We start from the raw sequence: 12,864 nt of genomic DNA on the forward strand, positions 1-12,864 counted from the left end.
AACACGATATTTAGCGCTGCACCCCAAAACAAACAAAGAATAACATTACATTTTAATCTTTGAAATAATACATGAAAGCATGAATTGCGGTTTTAGTGCAATTAGAGTGTCTTTTTAACGATTAAACAAGTCGTATACGTTATCATCCAATGAGTTTTGTATTTTATTCCTTATAACATTATAATTTCTTTTCTCTCTCAAAGGTTAATATTTTTAGAATGGTTTTTTGCATGTCCTTTTCTATACAATTATACAAAAATAGTTTTGACACATAAGAAGAACCAACTGTGAAAATGTTTTCGATTGCATTTATTCTAATCTTCTTTGACACAAAGGATAATACATTTGGCTACAAACGGTGCCTTCTAACTGCCATGCACTGTGGATACTATGTCTTGAATGGTGGACAAAGGCACAGGGATGGTGAGGAGTAGAACCACCAAATAAAGTAGGGGATACTGTCTGATTGGTAGTCGACCACAGGAAGTGATTTGAGCGTGTTGGATTGACTGCATCCACGTACATATCCGGTAGTATATGATTGTGAACGGCTGGTAAATCTGAAATGTGGAAAGTACGTCATAGGGTTTACTGTCTAATGGTATAAATACACAAGCGTAGCTTTTTGATGTGGTCAATTTATAGGCCCGTGTTTTATAGACCTGATGAAACTATTTCGACCGAACACAAAGTCCCAGATTAATATAATCTCATCAGATTTATAAAACCATACATTGACCGGTACCAAAGGCTATAATAATCAAATAATTATTATAAATCTCAAACATATTTTTCAAGAGTTAAACAGTAAAATGTTGGTTAGTCTAGCATTGAATCATGACTTTTAAACCCTCATAACTGCGTATTGAAAATTTGTATGCACACATCACTGCTGTTATGAGACTGTATACTGTAAACTTTAAAAAATCGTGATTTATTGCTAAGTTGTTGCATTTAGAGGCATTCAAAACACAGTAGAATGTAAATATTAATATATATGCGTTAATTTTGCTACAATGACGTCACAATATCGCATTTGCAAATGCCTGCATTTAGTCTTGAAGTTCTACTTTTTGTACTATATACTACGGTACATTTTTTTTTATTACAGTAAGGTTTATAACGAAATTTATTTAAAAAAAGGAAATGCTTTCTTCGGTGACTGTTGCGGAATATGAAGGTGGCAACATGTCAAAAATATTCTATTATTAACATGAAACGGTATACATTACCACTATTAGTAGGTTATGTATTTCTTTCTGCAATGATCGCTACCTTCATAACCCACATGAATCATCAAGAAAACATTTCATTGGTTATATCTATATATTTCTTTCAAACAATTAAAAAATGATTTTAAAGAGTAAGTAAAATTATCTTAATTATTGTTAATGAACAATACAAAATCGTCTTCGCTCGGAATTTAAGTCTAACATCATCATGATTATTTCATGCAGTCAATGGTTTTTCTTAAGTGGATGAATGTTTCAACCAATCAATAAACGGGGCTTGTAGATTTTAAAGTCCCATTACAATTAATCTCCACTCGGCGAGTGTATGTATACTTAGTCTACTATAATCTATTATCTTACAAGTAAAACTAATGGAAAGAATATACAAACATTCATATATTTTACTGAATAATCAACAGAAGAACTGAAAGAAAACGAAATTATGTATATGCAAAATCATTGCCCAATATATAGAATATGAATACGTACTTGAAATGGCGTCACTTAGGTGGAGTACTTCCATAGTAAGACGGAGCTGATTCAAGTCTTGAAACACGGCTAAATGACTACAATGTGATTCACAGAATGCCTGAAAGTTAAACATCACAGTTTATTCCCGACCTTTTACGTAAATATTTCAAAAAAATCTAATTTATCTAAAAAGCAAAGCATTGACCCTAATCCCAATGTTGCAACACTTTTGTTAATATCAATTATTAATATTATCAGCATAGTCTAATCACATTAACACTGCTGAGATTTTCATAAACCTCTCAAGCGGATTGGCTAACAAAAATGAATGAGCTTGCGTAAATTGTGCCATTGTGCATGCGCTCTAAACTGTCTTTCCAACTTATTTCAAAATAATTACTGATAACATTTTTTTTTTTTCAATTCATTAACACGCTGTATTACACAGCTTGTTTAAAACGTCCAATATACTTCCCAAATGTCACCCTGTGTGAGTACCTTTATCTATAACCGTCATTGATGTAGTTGTATACTGTTAGTCTTAAAAGGTACTACAATGTAGTAATTGCTTTATAACAACTCTCAGTGAATGTTATTGTTTGGTTTCTTTCACCAACGGTCGATGTATATGCGTTGTGTATTGACCCTTTGAATTTACCTTGGCATTACTCCATGATAGGGGCCTGTTTCCTATGGAGTAACATTGTCCATCCAATCTTGCAGCAGGATTAAATGGACATCCAGCTGTCATCGAACACACTGAAAATGGACAAAATCCAACACTAAAGGTATTATATTAAAACTCCATATAGTAAATTTCTTTACGTTTTCTTTTTCACAAATTTGAATATACAATGACAATAAAAAAAGTTAAAGCAAATATCATGTAGCTAATGAACTCTAAAAACAATAATCCCGGATTCAGTTACCGTAAAACTTGAGTTAAGTCCCACGATGGATTATTAGCTATTCTATTTCCACAAGTGCTTATTACTATATGAAATGACACACCACCAAACAAATAATGTTAGGCGCTTACACACACAAAGAATTATCATAGCTCACTGCTTCTAGTAATTTATTAAAATTTAAACTACTTCACGTGCATTTAACGGTACGCCAATTCAAAGGATACAATTGCGACACAGGAATATCTAGAAATGGGTGGTTGAACAACGCGTACTATTTTTATAATAATGCTCGCACAATATAGGAGACCAGATTTATTTGTTTGACTCACTTTTAGCTGTCGTAGTTGGTGGTGGATTTGTTGACATGACACCACCGGTCAGTTTGTGATGGTTACATAGGTCACCATGACAACACCCCCCGCTCATTGATACTTCAACAGAATCGGATCGTCTGCCAAACACATTGCTGACTTGACTGGACATACTGTCACAAACCTCGAACATATTTATTAAAAGCTATTGATACTTTTTATGCAGAAAAAATGTATAACGAAACATTTGTGAATGCAGTGTGTATATTGTAAAAATAGTACACAGTTAATGTTGGATCACAGTGCTTTTCTCAAACTCTGCACAAATTCATAATGAATGTTATTTGTTCTCTGGATTATTAAAGCTGCTTGGTCCGATTTTATATTAAATTTTGTGCACGTTTTAAACGATGGTTATGCAAAGTATAAGTATGATAGTAGACATTACAGTAGTTTTCCTAGTCAATTAAGCCAATTTTCAATAAAAAAAAAATTATGTACAAAATTTGTTAACAAAACAAACGAAATAGGGTATCACGTTATTTCGCCTCATGTTAAAATTCACCCCTGACGTTAAGACGGGTATGGTTGTATTACGACTTTGACATCGCTATAAATAAAGGTCGTAATGTTCAGACAAATTACAAATAAACCTGTGTACGTTTTGTTCGCTAATATTTCTGAAGTTTGCTTTCTTTACAATCGATGTATAGCATGCGGGTTAAATAACCCTAATCACTCGGGGGACGAAACCAAACAGTTACCTTTTCTAAACATCCCATGATGCATTTTGGTTTGTTTTTTGTTTGCCCAAAGAGAGATTATTTTTATTTCTTTTGAATATCGCTAACTTTGAAAGAAGACCGATTTTGCTTGTGTAAATAGCAGAAAGTTTATAACTTTATAAGATAAATGGTTTGAATAGAAACTTATTTGACACTATAATAACAAGAAATCGGACAAATCAGCTTTAATGTTTCAATCTTCTTAAATCAATAGGCGCAATATAAGAGGTGGGATTTTCAATTACTGATGCTGGTTCCTATTCAGGGAGAAGTACTTGGTGTATTTTCTTTTTTGAGATTTACTACACCTAGCAGCTCATGTCAATTCTATGGTATACTTGTCATTAGTATGAACTCTTCTCTTACCCAATTTTCCCTCTTTCTTTAATATTTATTACTTTCATTCTTATTAATTATCTTTCTTATTAATTTTCTTGCTTTTGCTGTTTTCTGACAACTTTTTATGCTTCCACAGTACAGCTGTTTATATACCCTTAAAGTAACATACTCCAAGATTAGCCAGGTTATTCAATTTTCCCACACTAATCTTCTTCTTTAAAACTTTTATTTTAATAGGACATAATCATTACAGTAACAATTAAGAAAATACAATACAATATATATTAACAATGAATAAATCTAAATAGTTAAACTTACTCTTTACGATCAATTCATTAATTTGTTAAGAGAAAGAAGTAAGAATACTGTAGTAAGCAATTAAATGCTCTATTTAATGAATTATGCGGGTGACATGTATACAAGTAGCGATCATTAAAAAACAAGAGACCCATGGGGCCACATCGCTCACCTGAGCAACAATGGGCGTTCAAAAGATATTGTGCCATATGGTCCCTTGGTAGAAAAACAAAAAATAAATATTGTAAAGTATTCGAATTTTACACTTATTTTTGTATACATGTAATCTTTGACATTGTACCTTCATGAAATATTATTTTTTACCAGAATAAGAAAATTCTACGCAAGATATAAAACTAAACATTTGGTAGAGGTATACTGTTAAGTTGTTAACTTCCAAATCCCTATATTTTTGTTCTGCCCCCCCCCCCCTTTTTGTAAAGCAATCAAAATATATGAGAGCATATAGGTACATTCTTTTCATCAACTACTCAGTACTTACTAGTTATTTTATTAAAAAAATAGTAGTTATTGTTTTTTATTTTAAAAACCCTACATGTATAGATGTGAAGAAGAAAATTGTACCTCAATGTGCTCAATTCCTCAAATTAAAAACATTCAAAAATGTTATTTGTCTTCTCCATTATAATTAAATGACTGTTATTTACTTCGCGTACAAACCAGGATAATTTTCCGCTGTAGTATTCTTAGGAATAGCGATAATTACTTTATCCCCGCAACAGAAATGTGTCAGAAATATGGAAACTGTTTTAAAGATGTCGTTTTTATTTACTTGTGTCTGAAAAACTATCAAAATTGATGTAGATTTAACATTATTTATTGTATAAAGAGAGGGCCCCAGAGAGTAGATATATACAGAATACTGTGGAATCATTAAATTTCGTGGGGGCCAATTTTCGTGGATGACTTAAATTTTACAGGTTCGTGGGAACGTAATGTCGTGTATTCATATATATCTACAAAAGGGAATATGACTTTATTACCCTAATTCATCAATTTTTGATGGATGTTATTTCGTGGATGAGAGGTACCCACGAATTCCACGAAAAATGAGCCACCATGAAATCTAATGATTTCACAGTATCATTCTTTTATTTTGTTTGTACAAGTATTTAACATGCTCTAATTCATAGAGATTTTCTAATGTTCAACCAAAATTTCAGCGTCAATTGTAGCATTATAAGCAAGATACAGAGCTCACAGTTCGCCTAGGTTTGAGTAATATTTTGTTCACATGAGTTTATTACATTCAGCTTATGATTTTTAACTCGGTATTTCCTATTCAGCATTTAAAATGGAAAAAAAGAATGGCCTAAGATTTTATATTCTTTTATTAACTCAAGACCAGTTCACTGGTATTTGAGGTTCAAAATCAATGTATACAAATGTACACAAACACAGTGAAGGATCACATGTACAGTAGGAGTAATAATGACGAAAAATGTTGAAAAATGTTAAATTTACAATACAATAAGATGTTAAAGTTGGTTTCTGAACGAACAGAGTTTGAAAATTTTCTTAATAAATATTGACAAATTTTTTACTTTTTTAATCTTTAGTTTTGAAGATCTGTGTACAAACATAGAATTGTGAGCAAATCTCTGTATCTTGCTTATAATTTTAAGCTTAACACTCAAATATGGTTAGTAAATAGAAATTGAAAACAATTAAACATAAGAAACATTCACTATAACAAATAAAGAACACAATTTATTTTTTCGAAATGAATCATATATATATACATGTATACACCTACATATTTCCGTCAGCAATGTCAAACTTTATTTAAACTTAATAAACTCGAGAAAATGCCGAGCATCGCAACAAAACCTATTGCATTAATCTACCAATACGCAAAAGATAATGCCGATCGAATTACCGATAGAATGAATTGTATTTCATTATTTTTTGATACATCAGATTTTGCTTAATTTGCGCAGGTAAACTGTTAACTGATTGATTTACCAAAGTCTCTGTTTGATTAGATACGTAAAAATCACGATATAATACAGACGATAGTTCCCAGGTTACAAGCAGAAATAATGAAAACGAAACGAAAATCGGAACAAGCTAACACCAACGTCATGTGTGAAAACTGTCAACGCATTGAAATATTTAGCCTCAATTTACTTCACAAAATCGGCAACAATATATTTTGCATGTTTAAAAAATTTCCCTTCATACGCGAACTGTTGCACAACAAGCAAATTCATCATAGTCAGATCGACCCTTTTTCGTATAATGTCATGGCTGCTTTAAACAAAGAAACTCGTTTTAGAAGTATGGAATACGAGTCTAGGTAAAATGGGTATGCAAACCCGGGCCGTGGCAAAATAAAAGCCAAGGCAGATCGACAATCGTCAATTCCAAATACGCATTATTTTGCAGCAATATTTACAGCGAATACAAATATACTACTCCATCAAATATCCTGAAATTTTAATGAGATTGGCAGATTAATAACTGCCAATCTTTGTTTTGCCCAGACCAAGTCTTGCCTACCCATTTTACCAGATGCCGGATTACCGGATGCCGAACCCGAAGCTATTAAACTGATTGAAACACGCATTTCCTTTATTATTATTTTCGTAATAACTCAGATTTGAAACAGAATTAGCACTTAATTTTTGCAATTTATATTTTCCTTCCCATAAGGATAATTTATGCTAAACTACGTTGAATTGGAATCAGTAGTTCTTGAGAAGAAGATTTTTAAAAATGCACCCCCCTTTTTCTACAGTTTCAAGGTTTTCTCCGCTTTGAATACAGATCGGACTTTTATTTTTGCAATTTATATTCGCCCTCCCATAAGGATGCTTTGTGCCAAAATTGGTTGAAATTCGATAAGCGGTTTTAGAGAAGGTGAGCTAAAAATAAGTTACTACTTCCTTAACATACTGTTGTTTTAGATTTATTCAACACCATTACCTGTTGATGAACACACCCCATTCTGTATCCGTGCTCAAGGTCAAAGTTCAAAGTTTCTAAAGTATAGCACACCTGAAATTAAATTGTCTTGGCTATTAATGTAAAAACAGTAAATTTTCCAAAAAAACATTTGTTTAATAAAGAAATTAAAAGTTAAAACTTACGTAAGAATCATTTGAATATGTATTCCTAATTTAATTTTTCAACCAATAAGATAATTTACACTCCTATTTTGCAATCAATTCTATTGCGGAACTCAGGTATATGATAATATCATATTGTATCAAACTATGATACACGTATCGGAAACATTTTTGGGTCATTTGATTTTTAACATTTTAATCATTTTTCTGTTTTTTAAGGATTACATCTCTAATGAATATATAATCCTATTTTGAAATTATTTACCTCCCCTGGTTTGCATATTCTGGAATGGTTACATCTTTCCGTTGTTAAAACGTGGTCACAATCATAACATTTACCTAAAAGGATAGACGTGAGGTCTATAGCTGCCGGTCTGCGCGGGCATGTTAAGGCTTCCCGATGCGATATGTAGAAAGTCACTTGTCTGTACTTCATACGATATGACGTCATAATTAACTTTGACGTCACGATCTGCATTCCTGTCGATAGTTCTCAGGGAATGTATCTTAACGTTAAAAGTGAATTATATCAAACCAGTATAATACCGCATGTTTCCTTTATATAGATGCTGCAGTTAATTCTAGACGTACAGAATTCATTCATACTAAAAACCAGTATCAAATAATCGGCAATTTTAAAGCTTCGTTTTAAGTAAAAGACTATTTATAAACTAGTGGTTTGGAGACTCTCCCTGCTACGTGTAAACAACTTAAAGAAGAAATTTTTATGCATGTAAAACCAGCTTGGCGCAGGTGAAAGATCAACACAATTTCAGAATATTTTACGTAAAATTGGTAGAGAATATAAGTACCAATGTGAAAAGTGCTGCGAAAACCTACGGATTTACCCCAATTTTTTGTAAATCGCTTTTGATTAGTAAAAATGTGCATTATTTTGATGATTTTGTGGAATATTTCAACAATATCTTCTATAAACGAAATATCTATTTCTTTCCCAAGCAAGAACTTCAAAGTTTATGACTTAACAAAGGATTTTTCTTAAAAATATGTATGATTTAATGTCATTAATCACCTGCGCCGATGCGTTTTAACTAGATCATTTGCAATATTAGGATTCGCCTGTCACGTGATTACGAAGTACATATGACGGCACAAAAATGCATCAAATATAATGTTTAACATCGATGTCAATAAATGTAACATAGATTTAAAGAAATACTCCCGGTAAAATTATTTTTGCCATGAATCAAATAATATCGTTTTCCAGCCGTATTTTAGCATCGGGACGCCTTAACAATGCTGCGCATGTAGCTCTTCGGTAAATTCAGACTAAATAGAGCATATCAACCTAAATGTTCCCTAGAGCTACCGCTATTGTAGAGTATTTAATTACTTGTTCGTTAAAAAAAACAAAGTCAAAATTATAGATCACAGTTGGTTAGTAATACTAAGATAAACATCTGACTAATTTCAGTTTTGAGAAAACATTTTTCATTTTACATTCGTCGAAGAAGTAAATTAAAGTTGAGAGGGCCACCAACTTATACCAAGAACAATTAAGAAATCATAGTTTCTAATAATCCCACTGTAACCCATAATGTACCTGCCATTGCAATATTGACATTTTTTACTATTTATCTGTAAAAAAAGTTTTACCTTTTTACTTTAAAGAACTATGCAAACTTTATTGCTTGTGTTTTCTGTGTCAGTTTTGTCAAGTGCATACCATCTGGTAATGAAGTTGTTTTTTATGTATATCATTAATACTTACTGCATTTTCCACACAGTCTAGGACATATAGTGTTGGCTATACAATCATCTGCACACATGTGAGTGTTTATGGTGAAGAGAAGGGTACACGCCAGACTGTCTGTGTCGTCACATGCAGGGGAGGTAACCTGTCGTTTTACTGCAAATACATGTAATAACATTCATGATAATAATAAAAAATGAAAAAGACAAATCTTTCATATTGTTTTGCTGAATGACTAACTTTTTATTATAAAGATGTAAAAGGAATACTCGTTTAAATGCATATGGTGGGTCATCTAATGCTAAAGGTAGATCGTTAACAGTCCTGATACCCGTTTCCGTAGTCTTAGGTTTTGTATTTCGTTTGTTGCCGCTCCCATGGTTACACAGGTCTGTGTTGCAACAAGAAGTCCCTGCTCTTTTGTTAATCGACCGCCTCCCGTAGTGGGAGCACACCTGTAGGAAATGTTGAAACATATAAAGTAAAGATTTTTGAATAAGTGTATTCAAATAGAACATAAACAATAAGACGAAATTGACAACACATGTTAAAAATGAGTTAATATGAATAAAATGCCTAACAGACGTAAAAATGTCATAGACAACAAATTTAGAGGCCATCGAAACTAATCTTATCTACACCTGGTTTTTTTTTCTTCGATACAACTGTATAGCAAATACTCGTCCGCGGCTAGAAATATTTGCGGCAATAAGGCTCTTGCAAACCTAGCATACATTTCTCGCACGCGAATAAAAGTTGGTTTACAGTATTATTCAAATGCATTCGTTACTTCAAGGCTTCATGCTTACTGTGGAAGGAGCACACCCAAGCTTGTAGACCTCTCGGAAATCATTCGTGAAAGACGCGGCAGATATGCATTGCTAAAAAAATGGGACAGAACAAGTTGTTTATAGCAAAAACATTTTTTGTACAATTTCATTCTCCTCGTTAGTTTTATTTAAGATAGGAAGTTATAGCTACATAATCTTTGCCCTGGCACTCAATGGTGGCGTTACATTTTTGTGAGGATTCTATATCGGTACAGCTATAGCATTTGAGAGCTGAAAAGAGTACATAGAATAGTTAAGAATATATCAAAATGATGTAAAAAATGAACTACTATAGATATTTGGTAAATAAATGTAAGATAAATGCCTTATTCATTAGTTCAAAAGTGAAATACTGTTAACATAACATTTTGCTGTGCATTCTATTTAACATTTTTTTTGTTGCGAAAAGCAGCTTCCGTAAAACTAAGTTCATTGCTAATTGCCATGCGTATACATATGAATAATATTAGGTTCATCCAGAATTACGTTAATTCAAATAAACGCCATTTCGTTTAAAAATTAATATTTGCCGAATGTTCGCGCAAGATATAATACATTTACAGTATATGTGATAGCCCATTAGTATCAATAAATCTTCGTTTTACTGTTCCGTCCATGAACCTTCTCAAAATAGTTTTGTTTTTAGAAATAAACACCGATTATGTTATATTGTTCATTATAAATGTATAAATCGCTACAATGTCCACAATAAAAGCTAAGCAACTCACGACATTTTCCACAGAAGCGCTTGCATATCGCGGAGTAACACGTGTCATTACACATGTCCGGTTTGGCGGCAATCAGGCGTTGACACACCGCTGTATCCATGTCATCACAGGCATAACACGTCACAGCTAACAGCACCACACCTTCAGGAAGCAGACATTTTAGACGTAATTAAAAACTAGAAACATTAAAACAGGAGCAAGTATTTATACGAGAACGCATTATTTTTTTTTATTGTTGACTTTTTGCCGATGTTATTCCTCAGCTCTTTCAGTTCCTCTATAACAAATAACAAAAATTATTAAAACTGCCGTCACTAACTTTTTTCATTATCAGGCTGAAAGTCCATTGCGCTTGCCAAGGTCTATTTTTTTTTTATATTTGTGTGCACATTTATTTTAGGTAAAAATTGAGTTGAAGTTCAGAAATTTTTATTATAAAAACGTTGTGAACTTTTTAGCCAGGCTAAAAGACCTTAAACTTTGAACGACAATTTTAAGTACATTTGAATTTTAATTTTGAAAATGAAAAAAAAGAACATTACAAAAACATTATCCCTTATATTTATTTACCCCGGTATAGGGCACTTCTCATTAGGTTAGCTTACAATTGATTTAAGATATTGAAAAAAATTATCTTAAAATTCACTGACATTGTCCCTACAAATTTATGTGGGACTAAGCCTCAAGACCATGAAATAAAAATACTAGTTATTAGACATGAGTCAGTATTCCAAAATGTTCTTGACTTTTAGAATGATTTAAAAAACCATATGGCATTTCTACTGTGAGTTGAAAGGCTAAACATTAAGCAAAGAAGTAGTCGTTTTAGTTTCATGACTGGGGAAGATATAAAAATCGAAAATATATTTCTTGTGTAAAGTTTTTTTTTTTTTTTTTTTTTTTTTTTGGGGGGGGGGGTCACTAACACACTTACACTCTATATATTTGATAATCATCAAAATAAATGAAAGTTTAACACTATTGTTCAATATCTTCATACTTGAACAATAGACTTTGATGATATTTTACAAATAATTAAGGTACAGAAAAAAGTTCTTTTTAAATTGACATTTCATAGTACATGTACTTGAGTACATTTGAAGTGCGTTTTACTGAATACCCAAAGCTGTACAAATGGGTGTGATATAATTAAGAAAAGTTTGAGGAATGATCTATTGCAAAGACAAACAATACATTGATAGTTAATAATTTCATTTATATTCAGTTACTGGACTTTCGTCTTAAAATATGTTGACTTCGCAATGAATTATCCTCGCAAAGGCTACCATAAATGATATTCGCCTACCAAAAGATTAAGCACTTAAGATGTTTAAGTACATGTCTTGAAAAATAACAAATATGTTCAAATTAATGTAAATTCACCTGAATAATGATTTATCTACTAAATTTTGAGAAAGCCATAGAATGCTTTTATTTTCTTACCGATAATGTTCTTCCAGGTGTCTGCCATATTGGAAATATTTCACGAATTCTGCGATAAGATAGACAAGTTGCTCTGCAATGTTACTTATCTATCTTATGAAAGAGGAGTAGAATGTTGTATATCATTATCAATGTCATGAAGGTCTGAAATTTAAGATCATGATGTGAACGATTTTATTTGAATCCATGATTTTTAAAATATATATTTTTTTCCGATTAGTACAACTTACGGTGTCTGATTATTATATAAATGTTCCAATAGCTTCTTTCCTTCTTTAATGTTTGGTATCTATGTCTTTTAAACAAGAGCTCGTGTTTTACTGAGAATTCGCGTCGAGTTTCACAGAAATCTAACAAAACCTACAACACAATATGTTTGATGATTATTTTAAGACTATATTAAATATGCTATCCAAACACAATGTTATTGATTTATGTATAAAACCTTTCTACTTATCTTTAGAGATTCTTAATAATTCTGTTATTTTAATACATACTATTTTTAATTTCAAAGATGTAAAAAAAAATAACACGATATTTAGCGCTGCACCCCAAAACAAACAAAGAATAACATTACATTTTAATCTTTGAAATAATACATGAAAGCATGAATTGCGGTTTTAGTGCAATTAGAGTGTCTTTTTAACGATTAAACAAGTCGTATACGTTATCATCCAATGAGTTTTGTATTTTATTCCTTATAACATTATA

The 12,864-nt window shown here is 31.8% G+C and overlaps 1 protein-coding gene across 1 annotated transcript; it reads right to left on the reverse strand.

The window, feature by feature from the left end:
- Positions 1–292: 292 nt before the first annotated feature.
- On the reverse strand, positions 293–12,271 carry LOC105331275 (uncharacterized). Its single transcript, XM_034477072.2, has 12 exons — positions 12,154–12,271; positions 10,711–10,851; positions 10,134–10,213; positions 9,962–10,033; positions 9,484–9,607; positions 9,171–9,308; positions 7,704–7,777; positions 7,296–7,367; positions 2,944–3,109; positions 2,362–2,462; positions 1,722–1,821; positions 293–560 (listed from the first exon to the last, which is right to left on the reverse strand). Exons 1-12 carry the CDS (start codon positions 12,179–12,181, stop codon positions 310–312), a joined length of 1,347 nt encoding a protein of 448 aa, XP_034332963.2. The 5' UTR covers positions 12,182–12,271; the 3' UTR covers positions 293–309.
- Between the last annotated feature and the right edge of the window lie 593 nt (positions 12,272–12,864).

Source organism: Magallana gigas, chromosome 9, assembly GCF_963853765.1.
Source record: "Magallana gigas chromosome 9, xbMagGiga1.1, whole genome shotgun sequence".
Taxonomy (NCBI): Eukaryota; Metazoa; Mollusca; class Bivalvia; order Ostreida; family Ostreidae; genus Magallana; species Magallana gigas.

Excerpts from the sequence above, each read along its gene's own strand:
- LOC105331275 (XM_034477072.2), bottom strand. The coding sequence starts at position 12,181 with ATGGCAGACACCTGGAAGAACATTATCG. Across the intron at positions 3,110-7,295 it reads TGGGGTGTGTTCATCAACAG|GTTTGTGACAGTATGTCCAG; the intron begins GTAATGGTGTTG and ends AATATGTTCGAG. Across the intron at positions 1,822-2,361 it reads TATCATGGAGTAATGCCAAG|GCATTCTGTGAATCACATTG; the intron begins GTAAATTCAAAG and ends TTTAACTTTCAG.